The sequence below is a fragment of the Mesoplodon bidens genome, assembly GCF_964165515.1.
Source record: "Mesoplodon bidens genome assembly, chromosome: 14".
NCBI classification, from domain to species: domain Eukaryota; kingdom Metazoa; phylum Chordata; class Mammalia; order Artiodactyla; family Ziphiidae; genus Mesoplodon; species Mesoplodon bidens.
This window is the reverse complement of record NC_138170.1, coordinates 83,087,065-83,114,713: the sequence shown is the minus strand read 5'-3', so window position 1 is coordinate 83,114,713 and position 27,649 is coordinate 83,087,065. Positions and strand designations below refer to the sequence as shown.

General features: G+C 43.7%; 1 protein-coding gene across 1 annotated transcript; it reads left to right on the top strand.

The window, feature by feature from the left end:
• Positions 1-2,979: 2,979 nt before the first annotated feature.
• Positions 2,980-5,397, top strand: ID2 (inhibitor of DNA binding 2). Its single transcript, XM_081254075.1, has 3 exons — positions 2,980-3,461; positions 3,794-3,857; positions 4,629-5,397. Exons 1-2 carry the CDS (start codon positions 3,114-3,116, stop codon positions 3,848-3,850), a joined length of 405 nt encoding a protein of 134 aa, XP_081110201.1. The 5' UTR covers positions 2,980-3,113; the 3' UTR covers positions 3,851-3,857; positions 4,629-5,397.
• Positions 5,398-27,649: the final 22,252 nt, after the last annotated feature.

Here is a 27,649-nt window from a genome sequence, read left to right as displayed (position 1 = left end):
CTCGGGGGGTCACGGGCGGAATGGACACAGCTGTGAGAACAAAACCGGGGGAAAGAAAGGCGAGCGCTCCCAATCGTGCCAGATGTGCAGGGAGGACCTTGAGACCGCCCCCCCCGGCCCCCCGCAGGCTCCTCCCGCCCCCCGTTGCATCACGCGGGGATTGCAAAGGCGGCCCAGCCGGCCCGGTGCGCCCGGCCCGGAGCTGCTTCTGATCACAGCGAGGGGCTGGACGCGCTGGGAGCCGGCGGCCGAGCCCGGGGTGGAGACCGAGGGAGTGAGCCCTGGAACCAGGTTAGGGGTACTTCCAGGGCAGGCGTGTGGCTTTAAGTGGGTGTGTGTGTAGGGGGGGAATTGCATCTCCACCCCCCCCACACACCGGAAGCCATTCACACCTTCCCACCAGCCACGGATCCAGCAAATCCAGGGCCCTTTCTGCAGCTTTAAGAGTCCTCAAATGCAAACCCACTGAGACACCAATTGACAGATTTTTCAATGCCTTGTAACCCACCCCGAAAATGCTCCAACACCGTTTTCCCGATGAAAGCCTAATTTTAAAGGTAATTTTGTATTGGGTTTGCTGAGATAGACATATTAGTAACTCAAGCCTTTTTTTTAAATCATTGACTTATACAGCCTCATAATCCCCTTAAAATGATCTTTAAATGAATGCAGAACTGGGTAGCGTGCCAATCGAATCGAATTCAACACAATCAGGCTGACTGGACTCTGACATGGCCGCTAAAGAAAGAAACACCAGAAAACTTTAACCATATTTAGCTATTTTACTGCATCAGGGTACAAAAATGATCATGGGAGAAGGCAGTGCCTCGATCAGCTTTGCAAGTGTGTAAAGTAATCCTGCACAACGCACATTAGGAACCAGCCCAGAGCCTGACTGTAGGGATAATGAGGCTGGCACGGATGTTAACATACGGTGTCCTTGGAAAAAGCTAGGAACGCGTCAGTATCTCAGAGCTGCAATGTCCAAGAATCACAAGTAATAATTTGAGAATCCCAAAGATGTTTGTTTACGTTGGCTATTATTGTAAAATAGTCAAAGTATAACATCATGAACCAAAATAGTGTCAAAACAAAATCTGTTCCACTGTGGCACGTATGTGACAGAAACACATGCACACAAAGTACATCAAAAGGCTCGAACTGTCGGGGACTCGGGTATGAAATCATTTCCAGACTTAATATCAGAGAAGAGGTTGTTAATGGAATACTGTCAGGAACAGAGTCGCAGGCAGCCTTTACCCGGCCAGGCCCTGAGCAGATTTCTCTGCTGGTCAGGAAACCACCATCTCCCGTCCTCCAAACTGAAGTGGCTGGATTTTCTGAAAGTGACATCCACCCTCGCGCCACCAACTCTCCCTCCCTAAAGAGAAGCCGTGGGGCAGGCACATGGCTGCAACTGGTGTCTGAGACCAGACCAGCTGGCTCACCGGCAAGGAATTAATCATTCACTGAAGGAGAAAATACTGTATCCGCATTATTAAGCTTTGCTTTTTCTCCAGTTCTGCCCTCTTCCTCTTTCTTAAATGCAGAGGAGGTGGATGGAGATTGAGACAAAAAAGTAAACTTACCAATATAATCTTTTCTCAGATTTTCTAGCATATTACAGAGAAATATGATTTTCAAAACACACAACTAATTTACTGTAGTCTTCAGTTAAGCTAGAATTATGTGTGAATTTACTGAAAAGGATTAGAGTAAATAACTGCAACCTTTTTTTTTTTTATTTAGACCGCAGGAATGAGGTCTTAAAATACGTCTAGAAAAAAAAAAAGGGGCGGGGGAGACACAAACTGAAGCTGCCTCCAGTCCTAGTGCTGAAAAGATTCCCAACCTGGTACCTGACGGATTTTTTTTCTTAAATAGTGTGAAGATATCGACCAATGGCTGGGGCCACCTACCTATACAAAAATTTAAAAATACAGCAGGCGCTGGAATGTGACACCAGAAATCACGATTTGTGCATAATTAATCACCTTACTTTGCCACCTACATTGCAGGACACAGGTCAGCAGCCTCTCAAGGGCAGCGTATATAAATACAGCTTCAGTATACAAGTTTTCCTAATGATTTCCGATTACTAGGATCATTATAATAGCCTTCCCAGTTCAAGAAAAGGAACCCAGAGTCTTGCCTCTCAGAGCTCCTTAGCGATCAGCATGGTTTCCAATAAGTACTCATTTTACAGAGTTTACAATAATGCCTCCTGCGTTACTCCGGGTTGCACGATCCCACACTAAACCTGTCGCTGAATGCGCGCGTGGGTGTTTTTGGTTTTGTTTTTTACAAAGCTTTTCCTTATCTTAAGAGACCGAACTCACTCTACAAAAGTCACTTGTCGACGGCAAACTTATTTTGCGTTTTCACTTTCTTCAGAAATGCTTTCTATCTTGACATTCCGTGAGGCGCAGGGAATGGTGGTGACTTTCCCTCTGCTGTGCAGACCTAGCCTGTGTCGCTGTGATTTTAGGGATGCTGAGAGCTCCGAGGTGTAGAGGCTTCGTCGGTGGACACCTTAAGGGGAGGGTCCTGCCTAGCCATTGGGAGTAGAATTAAGATGCACATTAAGATTCCCGGGGTCTCCGTCTCCCCCTCCCCCACCCTGTCCGCGACCGCCTTCTCCCTGTTCTCCGCTCCTCTCCTCCGCTGTCCTCCCCCTCCCTTGTGCTCTCCTGTGCTCCCCTGAGCTCCCCTGCGCTCCCCTCCGCTCCCCTCCGGCCCGGCGCTTACTGTACTCTATTTACCAACCGAGCTGGGCTCGCGCCCGCCCCGCCCACCCCGCGGGGATTGGCTGCGAACGCGGAAGGACCGAGCGCTCGCCTCGCGCCTGCGCCCGCCAATGAGAGAGCCCGCCAGGCCTGATGGACACGCTGCCTTCCACCAATGGGGACGCAGGGAAGCCGGATCGTGTTGCCCCGGCGAGCCCTAATAAAAGCCGCCGGGCCGGGCTCTCAGCTTCATTCTGAGCCGAGCCCGGTACCGAGGACAGGTAGCTCCGCAGACGGCGGCGGCGGCGGCGACGACGGCGGCGGCGGCGGACTGAGCTCCGGGGCAGCCCGCTCCCTCCTCCCGGTCTCTCCTTCCCCGCGATCAGCATGAAAGCCTTCAGTCCAGTGAGGTCCGTTAGGAAAAACAGCCTTTCGGACCACAGTCTGGGCATCTCCCGGAGCAAAACCCCGGTGGACGACCCGATGAGCCTGCTGTATAACATGAACGACTGCTACTCCAAGCTCAAGGAGCTGGTGCCCAGCATCCCCCAGAACAAGAAGGTGAGCAAGATGGAAATCCTGCAGCACGTCATCGACTACATCTTGGACCTGCAGATCGCCCTGGACTCGCACCCCACTATTGTCAGCCTGCACCACCAGCGACCCGGGCAGAGCCAGGCGTCCAGGACGCCGCTGACCACCCTAAACACGGACATCAGCATCCTGTCCTTTCAGGTAAGACCTGCTCCCAATGCCCCGCTCGCTGCCGCGCACCCCCAGCGATGCCCGGGCTGCCCCTGGCAGAGCCATTGTCCAGACGGGCGGCCGTAGTCGGTGACTTACAGAGGAGCTAATAACTTTATCGTTATTATTTACAAATATGGTGTAGATTGAGTCGTGCGTGAAATTCCTGGTAAGTTCTGACCTGTTAATGCATCTGTCTTTGAGTCTGAACGTAGCATTAACGTATTTAATGGAACTTGCTGTTTTAAAAAAAAGCTGTTTTAAAAAAGGTCCTTTCTCCTTAAGATTGTCTAACGCTGTGCCTCTTATCTCCTTTCTCGCAGGCTTCTGAATTCCCTTCTGAGTTAATGTCAAATGACAGCAAAGCGCTCTGTGGCTGAATAAATGGTGAGTGTTCGCTTGTGCCTCGCGTTGAACTGGCGCTTGGAGTGTGTGTGCGCGCGCGCGCGTGTGTACTTGCGTATCTGTAAAATTTTTGGCTTGGTAAATGAATGTGTACTTCGTTGTATTACACGTAGTACATTGTTTACACGTACTCTAGACATGAAGGGGCCTCTAGCTCCTGTTACTCAAAATCCCACGACATTTTCCTTAAAAAAAAAAAATGATGCCAGTAACTTACTCTGAAGGTGGTGGAGACAAATGTGTACTGGCTTCTGTGGGCATGTAACACACTCCGGCTGTTTTCTGCTATCGCTCTGGTACTATGAGGTACTAACCTCCATATAATTAATCTTATCGCCGCAAATTCCATAGGGATCCTCCTTCCCAAAAACTGCAGCCCTCTGGGATTCAGCTAACCCGAGCATTGCTGCCCTGTGCCTCAGACCCTGTGATGTGGGATTCCGACTTCCCTATCTGTTAACGAAAGGGCTGTTTTCAATCAAATAATTGTTACAAGAAGCAGACTGGCGCCTGTGAGCACTGCCGTTGGAGATCCAAATAAGAGATGGCGTTGGGAAGCTTTTCCCCCGAGTCTCTGCTATTTTAATGTTGAATTTGCGCTGTCCAGGCCGAGTGTGTGTGTTGCATCTGGACGCCGGGGTTTGCCCAACGTTTGAGTGTTTGGTTAAGTGTTCAGACTGCGGCTTCCTCCTGGCACCAGTCTGCCGCCTCTGCCCTTAGGTTAAAATCTCCTAACACCCCCTTCTCTCCCAGTCTTTTGCAGGCGCTGACTTTTTGTTTCCTTTGCACAATAACAACAACAACTCCACAGGCTCTTTTAAGGCGCTGAACTCACTTTTCAACCCTTTCCCAAGGAGGCCAACAAGTCAAAGGGACCTTTTTTAAAAATGGAAGGAAAACTAAGAATGATCAACTTCCCCAGGGTGTTTTCTGACATGGACTGTGATATTAGTTATTTATGAAAAAGACTTTTAAATGCCCTTTCTGCAGTTGGAAGGTTTTCTTTATATACTATTCCCACCATGGGGAGCGAAAACGTTAAAATCACAAGGAATTGCCCAATTTAAGCAGACTTTGCCTTTTTTCAAAGGTGGAGCGTGAATACCAGAAGGATCCAGTATTCAGTTACTTAAATGAAGTCTTTCGGTCAGAAATTACCTTTTTGACGCAAGCCTACTGAATGCTGTGTATATATTTATATATAAATATATATATATTGAGTGAAACCTTGTGAACTCTTTAATTAGAGTTTTCTTGTACAGTGGCAGAAATGTATATTTCTGCATACAAAGTGTAATGATGTACTTATTCATGCTAAACTTTTTATAAAAGTTTAGTTGTAAACTTAACCCTTTTATACAAAATAAATCAAGTGTGTTTATTGAATGGTGATTGCCTGCTTTATTTCAGAGGACCAGTGCTTTGATTTTTATTATGCTATGTTATATAACTGAACCCAAATAAATACAAGTTCAAATTTATGTAGACTGTATAAGATTATAATAAACATGTCTGAAGTCAATACCTGAATCTGAATGATTTTTAAGATTCTCTTTCTGTCTCTATCGCGCCATTTTATTTAACCCCTCCTCCTTCATCCCTTCTATCGCCCCCTGAGTGTTGGAAACCTGTGTGCTGAGAAATGCCTTATCGGATGTGTGGTCAGGGCTATCGCTTAGGGGCAAAGGGCCGCTGCTGCTTTTTAGGAGAGCTGACAGGGGCTGGGAAGTCTATAAACCCAGAAGTTTCTCTTAGTCTGTCAAGGAAAAATTAGTTCTCTGCTTTGGGGTTGGGTTTCAAACCAAGGAATTGCTGTGGTGGTGACTCCTGAGAGGTAGACCATTCAAATAAATGTGGACTCTGGAGGCCTACCTGTCTGTAGATGTCAAGACACTTCTGGAGTAAATGAAACTGCTGTGAATCAGAAGACAAAAGGCTCCATAGAATTCAGAACATGATTTTAAGATTTAGAGGAAGGGCAAAAAAAAACCCTCAGTGCCCCTCTCTCTTTGTGACCCTTTGCCCCGGGAATTCCGCTGTAACCGGCCCTGAGCGCCACCCTCTGCGCGCTGCCCCTGGGCCGAGAAGGACGGGGCCCACGTTCCAAGGCAGGTGGCTATTAAACCACCCTTCACCCTTGACTGTGCCGCCGGACTGCCCAGGCGAGGACACAGAGCGGCGTATCCGCCGGCTGTTCCACCGCAGCCCTCACGTGGCAACCTTTGGACCCGGCTTTAAAATATATAGTTAGTATAGATACGTGTTTAAAATTCATATGTGTACATATATTCATATTCTCAAATTGGAAGACACTTCCGCAGGGGTGTGAGGGGAGGGGGTCAGGTTCTGGAAGCCCGGTCCGGGAGGACTGGAACAGGAGAAGGAAGCTGGAGAACAGGCGGGCGAGGATAGGTTCTCACCTGTGGCCACTTTCTCAGGCCCAGCTGAGCAGGTGCTGGGTGGCGCCACCGAGTCTGACCTGGCGGCTGCGGTGTTTCCGGCCCTGACACTGAATCCATCACCAGTGAGCGGTGAGCGCCGGGTAGGGGTGGAGGATGGGGGAGAGGCAGCCTGGGGATCTCAGCTCGAACCCTGCCACGTTCCCGAATCCTCGGCAGCGGTCCCCGGCCCTGGAGCCTCCTTCCTCCTGGGCTGGGGCCCTGCAGCCGGCCAGGGCAGCTCTGGACATCACCCGCGCCCTGCCCGTCATCCCAGTCCTGGACATCATCGTAGTCCGCAGGTGGGCCCGTCCTTTGATACGGGCACAGTACCAGGGCCGTCGTTGTTGTTGATAATCATACCCCAGGGAAGCGGGCTCTGGCTGTGGCACCTGGGCGCAGCCGGTCACCCGACCCACGCCTCCCTTCAGGCCTGTCGCCTGACGTCCGTCCACCTGTCGTCAGCCCCCTCCGGCGCCCTGCACGACAGGCCACCCTGCGTGGGGATGGAGCCGGGTGGGGCAAGGGCGGGAGGAGGGAAGACAGGTCGCTGCCCACCCCCGTCCTTTCCTCTGGGCGGGGAGGCGGGGGGACTGCGCAGACGCCAGCCCCGGGTCGCCCCCAGCCTCGGTGACCCTCGCGTGGTCGGCTCAGATGGCGAGGGGATCTGACCCCGGCGGAGGGTCTCGTGCACGGGCTCCCTGGCTTTGCGGGGGAAGCTGTGTGGCCGGGGAGGGGCCTTTCGACAGCTGCACTGTCACTGGGAGCGGGGGACCGTTTGCAAGTTTTGGACGACGACCTAGATAGAGTAGCAGCAGCGTCAAGGGAAAGAGGCACCCTTCGGAGGGGACTTTTCGCGGCGGAGCCCGGGCGGCCCTTCGGGGTCCGGCCGGTGGAGGCCGAGCGCCACCTGCTGGCCGGCTCGAGGAAGGCAGTTCGCGAGCGGGGTCTAAGGGGCCCGGGGCTTGGGGGCTTGGAACCCGAGTTAATCAGCTGGAGAGTTAAGGGAGAAATCACCGGGGAGACACAAGCTTTTGAAAATGAATGATGATGTCATGAAAGCCTATTCCTCTAGCATGTGTACAGTCGTTTCCACATGGGACTCTTATTTCATCTTCACTACTTCATAACTTGGATACGATCCCCTTTTGCAAACTACTATCTACCACCAACTCTGCAGTAGGTGCTGTCCTGGATTTTAATAAAAGTATCAGACATGATCCCGGGCCTCAAAGAGATTATAACCAGATTGTGGAGAAAAAAGAAATGTGAAGTCCAATGAAAGCCAGAACGTTTTCCCATCTCTTTCCTTAAGTTTTTGTTTAATTTTATTGTTTCTGAATTGTTCAATAACCTTAGCCAGGACCTCCAATGTTATGTTAAAGAAATAGGGGTGAGTGAGAGTGGGCATCCTTGTCTTATTCCAGACCTTAATGAGAACAGGTCAAACTCTGTCTGCTATGTGTGACCTGGCTCTAGGATTTCGCTGTAATATATGGTCTTTATCAGTTTTAGGAAGAACCCTTCAATTGTTACAGGGTTTTTTTGAGAATTTTAAATCATAATTTGGGGGTGATTTTGGTAAAATAGTTTTACTGTATTTATTGATATAATTTCTCTAATGTATGACACTAATTTTTCTGATGGTAACTACCTTTACATTTCTGCACTAAATCCTACCTGAACATGATTATTACTTTTTATAGACACTGTTGGGTTCTGTTAGGCAATATTTTACTTGGAATTTTTGAGAATGAAATCGAGTTGTGGTATCTTATGCAGTCCTTACCTAATTTTGGAATCAAGGTCACTCTGACCTCAAACAATAAATGTGCAGGTCAGATTGCATTTACTTTTAGTCCTCAAAGCCATGGATAAATCCTCAGAGCTGGGCAGACATGTGGTCTCTCCATCCTACAGAAACTGGACTCAGATATGTGACCTGAGTGAACAGGGCACACAGCAGTCAGTGGACATAGCAACTCAGCCCAGTGTTTTACTGGATTGGAGAAGGGGCTTCTGAATTTAATAGGAAATAGCATTCTCGTTAATAAAAAGCTGTACCGTGGAGCTTTTTAAAAAAAATTCAAGGATCATTATTTATGGGACTCGCTCTCCACAGTGTGGGCACACGGCTCCAGGACCACCCAAATAGTCAAATAGCCTGACTCACCGCCCACACTTCCCTTTCTGTCGCTCTCTGCTGGTGGAGAAGCGCCTCCAGGCTCTGAGTGTCCTTCTGGAGATGGTTCTGACAAGGCTTTGAATGTCCTTCTATTTCATCATAAAGATAATTTGGGACAGAGGCAGCAAGATCTGCTGAGAAGCTTAGCAGCAGGTGTTGTGTTCAGTGCCAACTTCTGATATAGGCACTCTGAGGGGTACCAGCCTGAGGTCACAAGAACGTCAGGGAACCCTGCAGAGGACACGTGGAGCGAGCTGATTCAGAGTGAGGGGCGTGCACACATCTGTGGCCATCCTGGGTGAGGGTGCCAGGCTCAGCAAGTTAGGGACATGGGCCCAATAGGAATGGAAAACCAGGTTTTGAACCAAGTGAAGCAGGACATTGCAACCGAGACCACCATGCAGAACCCTTGAAGGCCTGCAATCTCAGCTAAGGTATAGACTAAAATAAAATATTACTCACTAGCCCAGGAAGATCGTAAGAAAGTCTTGTCTGTCAGCCTGAGCTCAGGCGGGGAAAGAAATATCTCTCTTGAAAATTCATAGCTGTAGATCTGCCCTCATGGGGAATGGGGGTTCAAATATATACTACCCAGTTACTTTCAGATATTCTAATGCTGATAAATTAACATAAAAATGGGTCCTGGCTGTTGATGCTTCTGGGGTGTTTGGCAGTAGCAAATACAAAACTTCTCTGGAGAGAAAAACCCTCCATACAGACCGCACAAAATCCTCATATTTAATGGCTTGCTGAAAGTAAGTTTACAATTAAAAAAATTTTTAAACCACTGGAAAACAATTTACCATGTGAGAAAGAATCAGTAGATAGAATGAAGAGAAAGATTAGGAACAAGAGAACTATAAAGGATGAAAGTGACTAAAATGATTAAAGAAATCAAAGAACTAATTGAAGACATAAGACAATCCCAAGATATAGTTATTGAAATTGAAAACAATGCAAAAGTTAAAACCCAGATGAAAAACCACTGGAGCATTTCTATACACTAACAATGAACAATCTGAAAAGGTAATTAAGAAAACAATTCCATTTACAATAACATCAAAAAAGAATAAATACTTAGGAATTAACATAACCAAGGAGGCAAAAGACTAGTACAATTAAAAGTTTAAAACATTGCTGAAGAAATTAAAGAAGACATTAAAAAATGGAAAGATATCCCATGCTTATGAATTGGAGAACTTAATATTGTTAAAATGACAATACCACCTAAAGCAATCTACAGATTTGAGGCAATCCCTGACAAATCACAATGGTGTTTTTTGCAGAAAAAGAAAAATCCATCCTAAAATTCATATGGAATCTTAAGGGACCCTTAAGCTAAAACAATCTTGAGAAAGAAGAACAGAGTTGGAGCACTTACAGTTCCTGATTTCAAAACTTACTATAAAGCTCCAGTCATCAAAACAGTGTGGTATTGGCATGAGCACAGGCATAATGATCAGTGGAATAGGCTAGAGAACCCAGAAATAAACTCTCACATATGTGGTCAAATGATCAACAAGGATGCCAAGACCATTCAATAGGGAAAGGACAGGCTTTACAACAGACGGTGCTGGGGAAATTGGATAGCCACATGCAAAAGAACGAAGTTGGACCCCTACCTAACACCATATACAAAAATTAACTCAAAATGCACTAAAGATGATAAACATAAGAGCTAAAACTATAAAACTCTTAGAAGAAAACATATGGCATAAGCGTCAAGAAACTGGATGTAGCAATGATTTCTTGGACATGACACCAAAGGCACAGGCAAAAATAAAATAAAATAAAAATAGACAGGGCTTCCCTGGTGGTGCAGTTGTTGAGAATCTGCCTGCTAATGCAGGGGACATGGGTTCGAGCCCTGGTCTGGGAGGATCCCACATGCCGCGGAGCAACTGGGCCTGTGAGCCACAACTACTGAGCCTGCGCACCTGGAACCTGTGCTCCGCAACAAGAGAGGCCACGATAGTGAGAGGCCCGCGCACCGCGATGAAGAGTGGCCCCCACTTGCCACAACTAGAGAAAGCCCTCGCACAGAAACGAAGACCCAACACAGCAAAAATAAATAAATTCATAAAAAAATAAAATAAAAATAGACAAATTGGACTTCATGAAAATGTAAAACTGTGTATCAACGGAGGCTATCAACGGAGTGAAACAGCAACCTATGGAATGGGAGAAACTATTTGCAAGTCCTATATCCGCTAAGGGATGAATATCCAAAATATATAAAAGGCTCCTAAAACTCAACAACAGCAAAAACAGCCCAATTCAAAAATGGGCAAAGGACTTGGATAGACATTTGTCCAAAGAAAATATATGAATAGCCAAGAAACCTTGAAAGGATGATCACTATCACTAATCATTCGGGAAACGCAAATCAGAATCACAGCAATCACTTCACATCCATTAGGATGGCTGCTATCAAAAGAAAAATGCACCAAACCCATCCCTGCCCCCCGAAAAGAGCAAGTACTGGGGAAGATGTAGAGAAGTTGGAATTCTTACGCACTGTTGGTGAGAATATAAATGATACAGCTGCTGTGAAAAACAGTATGGCAGCTCCTCCAAAACTAAACAGTAGAAGTACCGTACGTTCTGGCAATTCCACTTCTGGGTATACACCCCAAAAAATTGAAGCAAGGTCTCAAAAGAGATATTGCATGCCTGTATTCATAGCAGCATTATTTACAATAGCTAACATGTGGAAGCAACCCACGTGTCCAGCAACAGATGAATAGAAGGCAAAATGTGGTCTATACATACAAAGGAATGTTATTCAGCCTTAAGAAGGAAGAAAATTCTGACACATGCTACAACATGGGTGAATCTTGAGGACATCATGCTAAGTGAAATAAGTCAGTCACAGAAAGACAAATGCTGTATGATTACATTTACATGCAGTACTTAGAGTAGTCAAAATCATAGAGACAGAAAGTAAGGAGGGTGGCTGCCAGGGGCTTGGGGGAGGGGAAAAGAGGGAGTGATTGTGTAAAGGGTATAAAATTTCCATTTTGCAAGATGAAAAGCGTTCTGAAGTGGATGGTGGTGATGGCTGCACAACAATATGAATGTACTTAGCACCACTGAACTATACACTTCAACATAGTTAAGATGGTAAATTTTATGTTATGTGGGAGATAGATCTGAGGAAATATCCCAGAACATAGCACAAAGAAATAAAGATATCACAAAAAGATCTGAGGACATATCCCCGAACATGGCACAAAGAGATAAAGATATCACAAATATGAAATCAAGGCCAGAGACACAGAGGATAGAATGAGAAGATCCAACACAGGACAGACTTTACTGAGGGTCGTGGCAATGGAGGAGAGTGAGCAAGCAACTTGAACTTGAACATTAGACATGTCTAAATAGTAGACAAGCCTTTAGTCAAGCTGGCAGGCAACACATATATCCGTCCTAAAACTTGAGAAGAAAAAGTTCAACAACACAAGACAAGGAGTTCACAGATGAAGTAATAGAGTGACCTTTAAACGTAAGAAGATAGTCAACTTCACTCATAATAAGTGCACATGGATACGACATGAGATATCAGTTCTCACCTAGCAGATGGACAAAAGTCCAAAAGTGGCCACGTACTGTGTTGACAAATCCTGTACATTGTTGATAATAAAGTGGTACAACCCCTGTGCAGAGGAATTGGATGATATCTAGCAAAATTATATATGCATTTACACTTTGACCCTGCCATCCCACTCCTAGGAATCTATCCCAAAATCACAATGCAAAAGTATGAAATAATAGATGCTCCAAGTTAATAGATTTGGCATTATTTTTTTTTAATTTTATTTATTTAGTTAGTTAGTTAGTTGCGCTGGGTCTTAGTTGCGGCATGTGGGCTCCTTAGTTGTGGCATGTGAACTCTTAGTTGCAGCATGCATACCCTGGGTCCAGTATGCAGATTTCCAAGCACTCCCCTCCCTGGGACGCCAGCACAGCCAGCAGGACCCTGGGAACCCTCCCCTGCACCAGTGAGCAGCATTCCCTCCTAAAGGTTTCTGGGTCTTAACCATTCCAACAATTCCAGCCTTTCTCCCCGTGCCCTCAGCCCAGGGAGGGACTTGCTTCCTGCAGTCACTACCTCCCTGCTACCTCCTTAGAGTTCTTTTTTTGCTTTTTCGGTTACCTAGTTAACACTTGACACTGAGTTGACGATTGTATTCTCTCTATGGAAGTTCCTGCCTGGACTCTGGCTGGTCCACTGGGCCCAACCCCTCAACCTCCCTGTACAATGTGGAGCCCATACTGCTCAGAGGAGAAACTCCAACGGCTCACCAACTCTTGGTTCGAAAGGGTACATGCACCCCGATGTTCACTGCAGTGCTGTTTACAATAGCCAAGACGTGGAAGCAACCTAAGTGTCCATCGACAGATGAAGGGATAAAGAAGACGTGAGATATATATATATATATATATATATATATATATATATATATACACACACACACACACACACACACACACACACACAATAGAATATTATTCAGCCATAAAAAAAATGAAATAATGCCATTTTCTGCAACATGGATAGACCTAGAGATGATCATACTAAGTGAAGTAAGCCAGACAAATATCATATGATATCAATTATATGTGGAATCTTAAAAAATGATACAAATGAACTTATTAACAAAACAGAAACAGACTCATAGACTTAGAGAACGAACATATGGTTACCGCGGGGGAAGGATGGGGGGGAGGGATAGATTGGGAGTTTGAGATTCACATGTACACACTACTATATGTAAAATAGATAACCAACAAGGACCTACTGTATAGCACAGGGAACTCTACTCAATATTCTGTAATAACATAAATGGGAAAAGAATTTGAAAAAGAATAAATACATGTATATGTGTAACTGAATCACTTTGCTGTAAACCTGAAACTAACACAATGTTGTTAATCAACTATGCTCCAATATGAAATAAAAATTTAAAAATAAATTAATAAACAGCAAAAAATAAATAAAATAGAATTTTAGTGATATATTCGTCCTATATTGCTGCATAAGTAAACACCCCAAAACTTAGCAGCTTAAGACAGCAAGTGTTTCTTACCTTGTACGGTTTCTGAGGGTCGGGAATCAGGAGTGGCTTTGTTCAGTGGCTCTGGACCAAGACTCTTGACTCAAGGCTGGCAGCGCTGGAGAATCAGCTTCCAGACTCCCTTGTGTGGTTGCCTCTGTTCCTCACCGGCTTTTGGCCAGAGACCCTGGGGCCTCTCCGTAGGGCTGCTCACAACAGGGCAGCTGGCTCCCCCCAGGGCGAGGCAGGGAGAGAATGTCCAAGACAGAAGCTGCAGCCTTGACTCACCAAATCTCGGAAGTGATGGACCACCTTCGGTCACACAGACCAACCCGGGTACAAAGAGGGGGGACCACCAGGTTGTGAGTGTGAACAGCAGAAGGTGGGGTCCCTAGGGCCATCTTGGAGGGTGGCTACAAGTTCTTTTTATTAAGAATGTTGGCTGAGGGGGTGGGGTAGGATCAGGGCCAGCCTGGGGGTCCTGATTCCTTTGCTGCCGCTGACAGTGGAGAGAACGCACAGTCTGGGCAGGAGCTGGAATCCAGAGGTCCCAAAAGGAAGAAATGGCCAACTTCCTACCACAGGCACCATTTTAGAAGTTCTTTGGAAACATTTGGTGGAAATGGCAGTGATAATTTTGGCCGTGTGACTCCTCCAGTCTATCTTGCTGTGTCACTAAAACTCTCAATTTAGGAACTATGCTGGCATTTCCTCCAGCTGATAAGATGTCTAGATGTCAATGGACTACATGTGTATTTTTTAGTTGCAGCCAATACATTTTAAAGTTATTAACAAGAGCACAATTAACTTGGTTTTTTGAACTCGAAAAAAGAGTATATTAAGTAACCACACATTGTAGAGCATCATAACTCATTGGATCATTTTACTTTTTCCAAATATTATTCCCACCTGATTCAATACCTGGCTATAAGCAGAACCTTGAAGTGAGGTAAATAATATTTTCACTTCTACAACGGGAGGGATAATTTTGGCATATCTAAAAGACTAGATAGATAGATAGATAGATAGATAGATAGATAGAGATAGGAAACCATACCATTAAATATTTTGGACTTGAGATGATTATTCTATTGATAAATGGAATGGCAAGGTATAACAGCCAAGGATAAAATTCAGTTCTTCCTTCCCCCTGCCCAGCTATCATATGTATTTTAATTACTGGAAACATAGTATACACAATTGTTAGTGTTCTTCAAACTCACCACTGAAAGTAACACCCTTCAAGTCCAAGTGATCGGTTGAAGTAGATAAAAGGACAAGGACCAAAGTTCTGGAAATGATGAAAATGGCCCTTGGGCCATTTCCACACCTTTATACACAGGAAGGGGGTAGCTTTTGTGTGGCATCTAGATAAAGACAAGGGACTTGAATTCTAAGTCTTATGTTGATATGCAATCTAAAAATAATATATATTGATTCTTATACACTTCAACATTTTCTGTGTGAGGCCTTTACATTCTTCGTTATAGGCAAGAGCCCAAGTTTTCTGAGATTCCATAGCCAAATCATCAGTGAAATAGGAGGAAAAAAAGAGAAAAAAACCAACTCTTACTGGAAGCCATATGCAAGAGAGAGATAGTGACAATGTCTGAAAAGAAAGCCATTTCTATTTTTTACATCTTTTTCACTACAGTAAGGGTGTAAATTTTAACTGACATTTCCCAACGAAGAAAATCATTCTGGGGGGGGAAACGTGGAGGCAATTACACACCAAAAGTATGTTGAAGGCTTCAATGTTAAGGGAAAATATCTACTTGATTTCAAATAGTTTCAACCAAGACAGTTTCTTGCCCCAGACTACTCCTCACAGGCGCTGCATGGAACACAGAGCTTCTGGGCAGCCCAGGGAGGAGATGAGGCTGCAAGCATTCGACCCTTGGTGCTGGCACCCCCCAGCCCCAGGAGGTGCGGGCAAGCATGTGCACTAGCTAGGTCTCAGTCTCACTAGAAGCAAAGCGAGCGATCCTTTCAGCTCCGTCATGCTCCCTGTAATTCTCCTGCCCTGGGAGATGAACGGCTCCCTAAAATCAGGCTGGACGCATCCAGCGTGTAAAAGAGCTATTTTTCCATCAGTTTTTCGGCCGTGATGGAATCATAGGAGAGGATTTATTTGTCTTCCTTATCCCTGTGGTGATCCGTGACAGTCTGTATTTTCCAAAACTGACTGCAAAAACACTTCTGGACCCACGTGCTCTTCTAGAACTTTGTCACTCCTGCAACAAGAGGTGGAGTCTGTCTCCTGGCCCTGAACCTGGGCTGGACTTTGTGAATGCAATGGCGGAGGAGCTCTGTGAATTCCAGGGCTAGGTCATAAGAGGTGATATAACTTCTGCCTGATACCCTCTCTCTCTCAGTCTCAGGACATTCACCCTGGGTATGTAGCTGACATTTTGTGAGGAAGCCCAAGCTGCAGAGAGAGAACCTGTGTAGGGGTTGCACCGACAGCTGCCACCCCAGCTGACACCATGTCACCCATCAGACCTGTGAGCAAGAAAGCCTTTGAGAGCCCTCCGGCACTGCCTCCATCTGACCACAACTGCATGGGAGACCCTAAGTAGGAACACCTGGCTGAGCTAGTCAATCCCAGGACTGTGATAAAAATATTTATTAAAAAAAAATATATATATATATATAAAATATATAATTGTTATGGTTTTTGCCAATCAGTTTGAGGTGATTCCTTACATAGCAATTGATAACATGAACATGATCTGAAGAGGTAAAATATCACATAGTTTAAGAATTATAATCTCCAAATTTTTTTTGGTATAACCTCCTTAAAGGATTTTGAAAAACCATCTGTGTGCTCACACAGTTTTTAGTTGTCACTTAAATTTTTGTTATAAGTTTGCAAAATAAATTTTCACACAAATTCATTGCATTATTCTCTTAAGTGTGTCTCCTGGAGTATCGGTGCAATTTGATAGCTGTGATTAACCATATTTAAAATACAAGAACCATTTCTTCTTTAGAAGTCAAAAATTTCACAGTTTCTTTTTCTCCCCGAATTAGTATTTCTATCTACTTTTCCCACAAAATTTTGTTCTAATGTAATATATGTTTGCATTTAAAAATCATTTATTACTCTATTATGCCTTTCTGCAAAAGAACATATATATATGCACATATATATATTGAAATTATAAACATTTTTGTTTCCAGTTATCACAAATCCTTCTTCATGTTTAAATCCTTTTAACATTTTTATAAACATTAAGCTAATATTTTACAGGAAATACATTTCTTAATGATATTTTCAATTATTTTAAGTATCCATGGATGAATGTTACTTTTGTATAGAACGAGCCAGAGTTCAGCATGAATTTTAATCCTGGTATTTTTGTTTGAATAGATTTAACTGCCAAGAAACCTCACTCACACAAAGAAGTAGATGGAATTGGAAGCTGTTTTGATAGAACAACGTCATTGATTCTTTCAACTTCTTCCAAGTTATATGCTAGAAACTATGTAGCAATTCATTATCAAACTTTATTTTTAGTATTCTACCCCATGACAACTCGATTACATCTAGCTTCCATTTTACTGGCAGCAAAGAACTGGGAATCACTGGGCTTGAACATTTCCCCAAAGATGTTCCAGGGAACAAAAGGAGGAGGGGGTTTAGATGGCCTTGGAAGACTTTCAGCCAACCTTCCATTTTTCATCCCACTTTCACCTCTGCCTCTAGGGGGCATCCCTGGGCTCCCAGAGCCTTCCAGGGCGTTTGAGGGCCCCACACATCACGTCTCTTCTCTTTAGGGGCCCGTTGGCAGGCACCCAGGATATAGATTGTTTCTCTGATAAGTCTCCTCACCTCCCTGGCCTTTCTGGATTACAATATTTGTTGAAACTTCTCCCCTGCTGTCATCTTCCTTCCTGAGCTCTTTGACCTTACAGGTTGATACGTCAGGATGGAGAAGAAAGTGATGCATGTGTTCATTCTCCCATTCCTGACTTGTAGTGAAGTAACTAGTAAACAGAAAGCGTGGGTACTCAGACTTAACCAAATGAGTGTCTTCGCTCTGAAGACCAGCCTCAGGTGGCTCTCCTCCTTTGGAATCATTTAAACAGGAACCCCATCTTTTTTTTAATGTGCTCAATGGTGGATTTGCTTTATTGATATTTCCAGAAGTCCTTTGGAGGAAAGGCCTTAATTAAGCAAGGCCCTTTACAGGATGGAATACTGTCCTACACATTGCTTGGTTAGGATTTGGGGTGGGATATATTTGGAAGAGATTGCACATCATTTTCTCTTCTTGGAGTTTCAAAATATACATTGAAAGCTCCAAGAAATTGTGTAACAAAAAAACCTAGAGACTGTCATACAGAATGAAGTAAGTCAGAAAAACAAATATCATATATTAACGCATATATGTGGAATCTAGAAAAATGGTACAGATGAACCCGTTTGCAAGGCAGAAATAGAGACACAGATGTAGAGAACAAACATATGGACACCAAGGGGGGAAAGCAGGGTGGAGGTGTGGGGGGGGGGAATGAATTGGGAGATTGGGATTGACATGTAGACACTAATATGTATAAAATGGATAACTAATAAGAACCTGCTGTATAAAATTAAATTAAACTTTTTAAAGAAAACGATTTGATTGGACTTTCTAAACTTATTGGACCAAAAATCCAGTTTTTCGTGTAATACCTGCCAACATCCTCACCTAACCAGCCTTCCACAAACATCCCAAGGGAAAGGCTGAACTAAGTGATACATCTGGTAACCGATTTTGGCCAGAAACTGTTTCTCAGAAAGCCCCCTTTCAACTGGATCCTGGGTGTGGTGAGGCCACAGGCCCTGTGCGACCCTCTGCTTTGTGAGTATCCTATGGACCGTCAGCACGTGTGTGTGACGAGCTGGAATGACTCTTGACCTCCGGGTTTGAACGTTCCACAGACGGCAGAGGGACAAAGCAACGGGCCTTTTATTTGTGACTTTGACATGCGCTTTTGGGGATATTGGGAATGTTGTAATTTTCCAGTGCAAACTTTGACACTTTGTTTCTGGGTCACAGAGAAAACACCACCTTTCATCACCAATTACTGTTTTCCTCAAATCCATGCTATTTTTGTCCAGTTTCCTTTGAAAGACCAGAAGAAATGCTAAGCCTTTGATTTCTCCACTTGTCATTCGAATTCATGGTACAGATTTTAAAGTCTTACCTTGGGGCTTCCCTGGTGGCACAGTGGTTGCGAGTCCGCCTGCCGATGCAGGGGACACGGGTTCGTGCCCCGGTCCGGGAAGATCCCACATGCCGCGGAGCGGCTGGGCCCGTGAGCCATGGACGCTGAGCCTGCGCGTCCGGAGCCTGTGCTCCACAACGGGAGAGGCCACAAGAGTGAGAGGCCCGCGTACCGCAAAAAATAAATAAATAAATAAAGGAAAAATAAAGTCTTACCTTGTGTTCAAGCTGTCCTTCAGAATATGTGACTGGCTCCCCGAAGTTACTTCTTTCCCCAGCCCTTGTCACACTGCTGTAGTCACAGCTCTTACCTGTTTCATGATCGTGTAAGTGACTGACACTTACTTGGACAGTCATCAATATCTTCTATACATTGTTTAATTTTCAAGGCCACACTCTCACGTGTGATGTCATTTCATTCCAATCAAATCGCTCTTTATCTATTTAAATTTTACATGAAAATCTGACTTCACATAATCTTTGATAGTCTTTGCTCCAAATAATGGTAATTCCTTTTAAGCCAGGGCATAATAATACATTCTTCTATTTTTTTCAAGGCTGCTAGAACAAGATTACTTTAGACAACGTTGAGATTAATGCTGCTGCAAGTCAAAACAAGTTGCAACATGCTGGAAAACACTCTGAGTCCCATTTTTAATTTACAAATTAAGGGTGTTAAGACTTGAATCTTTTAAGGTCTCTTTGGAGAGCTTTATACTTCTGTATGTTGCTAAAGCTCAAGACTCTTGGGCTTCCATAAGTTAGGCAATAACATTCTTAATCGCTTATCATTCATTAGATTTTTCTAAAATTCTTGAGATTCAATTATCTTTCAACTTATTGCAGCTCTTTCAGTAATAAATTCCGTTAACTTGCTAACCACCAAGTTCAAGTTTGACCTTTGGCCCAGTGCCTTGCATACGGCAGTACGGCAGTGGCTGCAGGCATGAAGGTACAAGTGGACGCTCCCTTGGGTTGTGATAAGCTTTAAAGGGTACCCCAGACAATTATACTTCAATAGAAGATATTGTGCCAAGAAAGTGTAGCACGTGAGGAAGAAAAGAGCACGCACCTGAGCATGGGACGAAGTGGGGACAGACTCACAAAAATAAGGACCATCTGTGAGTTTCGTTTCCTGAAGATCCTTGCAGTAGTCAGGAAAAACGAGGTGAGCGGACAACTTTAGCTTAGAAATCCATTTGCACAGGAATAACTTGGGACCGTACTTTGAAGGGCCTTGAATGTCCATCCAAGATTACTAGAATTGGATACTTTTAATGACAGGGGGTTCAGCGCCACTAATGAGCCGGAGGTGAACTCTGCGTTTCGGAGGCTCCACCAGCATTCGTGGGCAGGAATGAAGAGGGGAGAGGGGAGAGGAAGGTGATGGTGGTGGCTAGATTCAAGGTGGAGGGACCCTAAGGGGATGATCTGGAGAGACGCTACAGAGGGGAGCTAAGAGCCTGATGACTGATGGGGCGAGGGGATGGGAGAGAGGGTGGAAGCGGAGATTGACTCAGCTTCTGAGCCTGAGTAATGGAGATAATTATGGTGCCAGTGACAAGGAGGCAACCACAGCGGGAGAGCTGGTCTGGGGGACAGCTTTGAGCTCTGTTTTAGACAAGCTGTATGTGAGGCGACGGCCGACATCTGGGTGGGAACGTTCAGCTGGCGCCGGAGGAGAGGGCGGTCAGAATCTAGGGCTTGCTGGGCACGTGCACGTTCCCCTCATCACACCCATCAGGGTGGCAGGGCCTCCATCACAGCTGTTTTCTCCTTGCATCATCCCAAAATAAAAGGTCCCGATTTTAGTCTGTTTCCAAATGACAGTCTCTTGTGTTCACTCACTCCCAGCTCCCGATACCTTGGTTACGGTTTCACGATTGCTGCAGCAGTCCAGACATAGAGGTACCCCTGGGGAGGTTTAGAGATATGATAAACCAAAAGAGTCTTTTCTTTCTGCAGTTTTCTTCTGATCGCAGAAACACGTGTCTTTAAAAATAACTCAAATCCAGAAATTTGTAATAAAAACTCCAAACCCTTACACATGTACAACAGGAGACATGTAACGCATATTCATACAAACCTTGCAATAAAAATTGGAAACAACCCAGTATCCAATAAGGTAAATAGATACGTTATACATGTTTATATAATAGAATACTATTCTGCAGTGAAAAGTAATGAATGGCAACTATGTACATCACAAGGGATAAACCTCACAGATAGCGTTTAATGAAAGAAGCAAGTCAAGGATAAACACTAACAGTATGATTTTATTGATATGAGCTCAAAACCAGGTAAAATTGTTCAAGGATACATACATATATAAGTGGTAAAAAGCATAAAGGTAAGCAAAGAAATGATTATCACAAAGGCAAGACAGTGGTATTTGAGGGGCACTTCCAGAAGAGACACACACGAGAGACTTCTAAGGTGAGGTCATGGGGGTGGAGCCCCCAGGGATTAGTGCCCTGATAAAAGTCTCGGGAGAGCTCACTTCCTACCCTACCCCTGCTCTCGGCCATACCACGATACAAGGAGCAGTCAGCGGTCTGTAACTTGGAAGCAGATTCTCACCAGAACCCGGCCGTGCTGGCACCCTAATCTTGGACTTCCAACTCCAGAACAATGAGACACAAATTTCTGTTATTTATAAGCCTATGGTAAGTCTATGTTTGTTCGTTACAGAAGCCTGAGCTAAGACAAAGATAAAATGAAGCTAAAAGTGGGGTGAAAGCAAACCATCCTATGTAGCACCAAAATATTTGTAATAATACAACCACTTTATAATTTCCTCATCTGTAAACTTGAGGGGCTGGACTAAATGACCAGAAAGATTTCTTCTCACTCTATGTGCTCATGTTTATCCCTTCAGTACCACCTAAATGGCTGCAAACTGAGTTCACATACATCATTGGAGGGGCAAAAAGGCATAGCTGGGGATACATTAACTCAGTGTTAGACCTGGCTTCAAATTTCTGCTCTAACCCAAAATGGCTGTGAGCCACTGGGCAAGGTTTTTCACTTCTCTCAGCTTTAGTTCCCCACTTGTAAGACAGGAAAAGTATCTGCTTCTCAATATTATTGCAAAGATTAGGGAGCTAGTGACTAACATATAACAGGTAGTGGGGAAGTAGTACCCATTATCAAGGGAGGAAGCCCTCTTTCCTCCATCACATACTTTTTTTTTTTTTTTTTGGTGGTACGCGGGCCTCTCACTCTTGTGGCCTCTCCCGTTGTGGAGCACAGGCTCCAGACGTGCAGGCTCAGCGGCCATGGCTCACGGGCCCAGCCGCTCCATGGCATGTGGGATCTTCCCGGACCGGGGCACGAACCCGTGTCCCCTGCATCGGCAGGCGGACTCTCAACCACTGTGCCACCAGGGAAGCCCCGTCACATACTTTCAATAGATGAAGAAACTAGAGCCGACAAGTACATGGCCATCGGATAGACAGCAGAGCCAGGCCATCCATAACTCCAGCCTTGTGACTCACTTCTGTGTTCTTTCACCTGTGACGTATTGACCAACCGACCCACCATTTCAGTGATGGGTCAAATCAGCTATCTGGCAAGGTCACATTTAAATACACACATGCACGGGCACACGTGCACACACACACCCCTTCCCCAGCACCAGTTTAAACATGCTGCGATGGTTATGTTTATACCAAATGGACAGAGTTCAGTTTAGGAGATCTGGTCAGTGAGGACAGCAGAGCCAGACAGAGGGTTCGTTTCAAGATACACAAGGATTTAAATAAAGGCCCAGATGGCCTGCAGATCTGGACTCCTTTACTGCCTGGCACTGCGGCTGCAGGGCTCACGGGGAGAAGACAGAAGAAGGAGATAGAGCTTCCGTGGGAAAACCCAGGACACATCCAGAGCCTGAAGACTCAGATGTGTTTAATCCTCTGCACTAATATTGTCTACAACAATGGAACACGGAAAACAGAAGCACCACAGGCCCATGTAGGACAGGGTGATGGGTGTACTGGTGGAAATGAAGTCAGCACCGTGGTGGAAAAATCATCAGATTTGGAGTCAGAAAACCAGGGTTGGTGTCTTTGTTCTGTTTACTAGCTGAGTGACCTTGGGGGTGGGAGGGAAAGAGGTCTCTCAAACTCCCAAATCTTCAGTTTTCTCAAAATTAAGATAATGGCAATAATACCAATAGTTTAGGGAACAGCTACAAAAACCTAATGCATTGTTGTCATGTAAAAGTTAAACGTCTGCATCTCAGTTTCCTTATCTGTAAACTAGGGACAATGATAGCACTTACTTTATAGGCTTGTTAGGATTTAATAAGTTAATCCATGTGAAGTGCTTATAACAGTGTCTGGCTCAAGTAAGCACGCAAATTATTAGGCAGATGATTATATTAAACTGAACTGTCACCTACCACCATCTCGATCCACTGTCTATCCACTATTCCAGATGTGTCTATTGGTTTCTTGCCTTTAGTGACTAGTTGTCATTATGAAAGACAAAGAGTTCCATTTTGCCTCTTTTCTTTTCTTTTCTTCTTAGGAGACAGTGACCAGAATCATTAAAAACAAACAAACAAAAAAAAAAAACCAAAAAACCTCTACTGCAATAATGATTTTTTAAATAGACATATATTACTTATCTATTAACATTATTAAGCATTAATACTATTTAGTAATAGAATATAACAAAAAATACATATAGTGGTATTTAAGATTGTAATCTAACACAGAATACCGACAATAGAATAGACATATAGAAGGGCAAGTGTTTGTATACGAAAGCCATATAACAATAAGACTGCAAGTAAAAAATATATATCCAACACTATGTACAAACTTTAATGTAATGGTCTAATTCATGAATAATAATGGGATAAAGGATGTTAAACATGAAAAGTAGATTTTTAACCAAAAAATGAACATCATTCCAAAATAACTAGTAGAAACAAAGATGTTTGATGTTTAAAAAAATGATTTTTCTCTATAAATACAGTTTACATGGATATAGATTTTTAAAAAGACTTTTATCTTTCTTAAACCCCAAACCCTGGTTTAAAACAAGTAAGACAATGGTGATGGTACAGCAAATAAAGCTATAATTAAAGTGCATCTTGGAAAAAAATGTAAGAATTGACTTTCGCTAAAGTCCCCAATTAGCTAAAGAACAATGAAGATAACTGTAATATAAAGAGAGGGCATTTTGGAACCCCACTGCCTGGGCTTGAATCATGGCTCTGCCACTTAGTAGCTGTGTGACCATGGGAGATTACCTAATCTCTCTCTCAGTTTCTCATTCGTAAATTGAGGATAGTAGTAATTAAGTCATGACGTTGTTGTGAAGATTAACTAATTTAGTTAATACATGTAGGGATCTTGGGAAAATGTCAGGCACATTATGTGTTCAATAAATGTAAACTTTTAAATTATAACAAATGCATAACGATACTTTAAATATCCCAAATGAATACAGAATAATAACTGATAAAACAAATATTCAACACAAAATGTTGAATTTGGGGGGTCAATTGAACATAAATCATCACGAGTCCATTACTATTGCTAAAGATCACAACTCAACGTGACCATGGCATATATAATATTAAAGTAGTATCACGTTTCATCAATCCAAGCAAGACTCCATCAACTGCAGGATCTGTCGTTACTTTAGGAAACATTGAGGGGAAAGTGCTGCCGTTGATGCTGTGGCTTATATTTCAGAAAAATCACAGTGTGAAAAATGTGCACCCTGGAATTGATGAAATACCAGTCGGAAAAAAACTGGAAAGTGGTCAACAGCGTTAGACTGCAGACGGGTTTGTTTAAAAACAAAATGGTAGACATTTTAGACATAGTCTAAAATTAGACATAGTCTAATTTTCCCGTTGCCTTCTAAGGGTGGGAGCTGTATTTCCTGGACAGGAGTGGCCCCTAACATAAGTTTAGCTTCTCTTCAACTACCAGTTCCTGCACTGGGGGCAGGAGCCTCCCAGGGACCACGTCCTGCCCCGTCTGCCAGGTACGAGGAGGAGGAACCCAGAGCCCCTGCGTTGCTCTAGGAGGCAGAAAGCTGAAAGAGTTGGTGGTAACGGAAGGTCTCTACTTACCACCAGATCCCAAGAGTCAGGGAGTCTGGGTGGCCTGAGTCTTTGGATTACAAAAAGGGTTCTAGAGAAGTTGTGAAACTTTATTTTCCCCATTCCCAACCTTGCTTAATTCTTCCTGCAACCTGCTCCATATTAGAAATTTGCGAAGTTTCTGGGGATGTAAGGAAAGAACTGGCTGATTGAAAACTACCTTACCCTAAAACCCTAAAATCCTAAAACTCTGACAGGTTAGGTGTTATTTTAACAGACTTCCCTACCAGAATGAAAAGCAAAATTTTAAAGAGATGTCTTCAAAAAACACTGCTACTACAGTTGAACACAAGATGAGTCACAGTGTTGAGTCTGCCATGGATCATCCATGTCAAGTACCTAAGTGGCCAGATGCCTATGAACTACAAAAATGTTTGCTCTTCCTCCGGGGCATGCAGTTCACCGAATTCCCCAGCCTCCCTCGCCCCTCAGCACGACCAGGGGGCTTAGGAAGGCCGATGGAATGGGCAGACGCCACTTCTCATGCACGGTCCTCCACCCTCTCTCCTCCCCTGCATATTGACAGAACACAGAAGATGGGGCAGTGGACTCTGAAGCCTTGGAGGCTGGTGGAGCCACAGAATGAAGGAATCTGGGTCCCTGAATCTTTGCCAACTTAGGTAACACTGAACTGTTACAGGAACAAGAAGTAAACTTCAAATGTGTTGTCAACGAGATTTTGAGGTTGTTGTTACAGTGTTTAGTCTACCTTAATAAAGAAATTTTCAATGAACCCACAATGGCCCACTCACGTATAAAAGTCAGTATAGAATCCCAGTATGACACATGAATCCTAGTTCAAGTTTATCAGAGTGGTCAACCTCAGATAAGGAATGAGAGACAGCAATGAGAGCTGGTCAATGAAAATAATAACTAACTAAAAAAAAAAAGGTGGAAAAGCTGAGCTAGAGAAAGGGTAAACCTACATATCAGATTTGGGGGGATGGTCCTGATGTTAAATATCCTCACTATAATGTTTTATCCCAATTTGGGCTCAGAGAAAACATGCTCACCATAGCTAAGTTATACCTAAAAATATTTTCAATATTCTTCAGTTAAATGCAGGATTGAACCATTTTAATTTTATTCTATAACTATATTAATTTATAAGATGGGCATCTCCACAAAGGACTAAACAAAGGGCTTAAGGCACACAGGCGGTTTTAAAATCCATCCATGTAGAACAGATAGCCCAGCACTTTAAAATGACAGCACTTAGCAAGATGGGCTGTGGATACTCTTCCCTGAGAGTTTTTAACAAAGCATGGTATTATGTCCTGAAAGATTCCCAGAGCCATAAGCTGAAAAGCTTATAGGGCCAGACAGGTAGCAGGTGGGTATAAAGTGATAGGGAAGGACGGGGCCTGTAAGGAATTACAGACACACACACAGTATGAAGGCATTCAAATTCAGCATTTTTACAATGTGTGGGCAGACTCTCCTAGTTTAGGTATACCTTATTCACTCATCAAGTACTGACTGAATGTCCACTGGCTATCTGAAATCCAGGATTTGGCCTTCCTTGAGGTTTCTTTCCCATCCCAATGCTCTGAAGAATGTTTTATGGTAAAATGGATGAACACATGACAACCAATACAAAACTTAAGACACGAAAAGAGAGAAAAGAACCGAGGTAGAAGATAGAGGGAAAAAAACACAAAGAACTCAAAAAGCAAATAAATTCTTTAAAAATAAAAAGTTAAATTCACATTAAATATAACAATATACCGTCTACAAATTCTCAGAAACACAGCTCAAAAGTGCAAGTGTCAGGAACTATGGTAACTTGAAAATAACAATCTAAATTTTTATTAGACATTTGATCAAGAAGATGCTATAAGATATGAAATGTCAGGTTATGTAGAGTTTATTTACATGCATTTTGCTATACATTTGGGCTTCTATCTAAACTTTTATAAAAGGAACACTTCATTAAAACGAATTCAAATTTTACAACTACTTGGAACAAAGAAAACTGGCCGAGGTGAACGAGTCTCCCTTCTCCAATCGACTGGACAGCAGGCGTACTGAGTGGTAGAGACAGAATCTTCATTACCCCCTTGTGCCTGGTGAGGGAGCCAGCAACTGGGGGAAGGTAACCGAATTGTGAGGAGGAATGGTCTACGGGCAGCGGGTACTAAGAACTAGAGCCCTTCTTGCCTTGAAAGGAAATGAGGTAAGTAAGTATGAAATATGTTAAAATTAGAAAATGATAGTGGGCAATCAAGACAATCTTAATTATTTCAAACAACTCAATTTGAATAATATGGAGCATGTAGTTCTATACCCTTTTTTAAAGTAAAGTTTTATTTATTCAAGTTCTAATAATTGTTTGATAGATTGTTTTGTGTTTTGTTAAATCCCGGCAAAACTAAGGGCTCGTAGTATCTATCACTGGTGTAAATAACCCTACATCAAGCACATTAACCCCAGGAGATTAAGGACCTAAGCATACTCCTTGTAGACAGATGACTGCTGATCATCCTGTATAGGCATTGTCAGAATATTTTGTGGACTTTAAAACAGTCACACTGCCTTTCTTGTATAGTATTATTGTAATTCACATTTTTGGCCAATTTTGGTTGGTCCTCACTCCAGTTAGGTCAAATCACTGGCATTTTTATTGACGTTTAAGGAATCATCCTACTAATAGTCTGGAAATAATTGCTCTTCCTTCTTGACTGATCCTTTTATTCTCACAAATTCTTTGTTTTCTTAATGCCTCACTGTAACTGGAAACTCAGGATAAAGCTC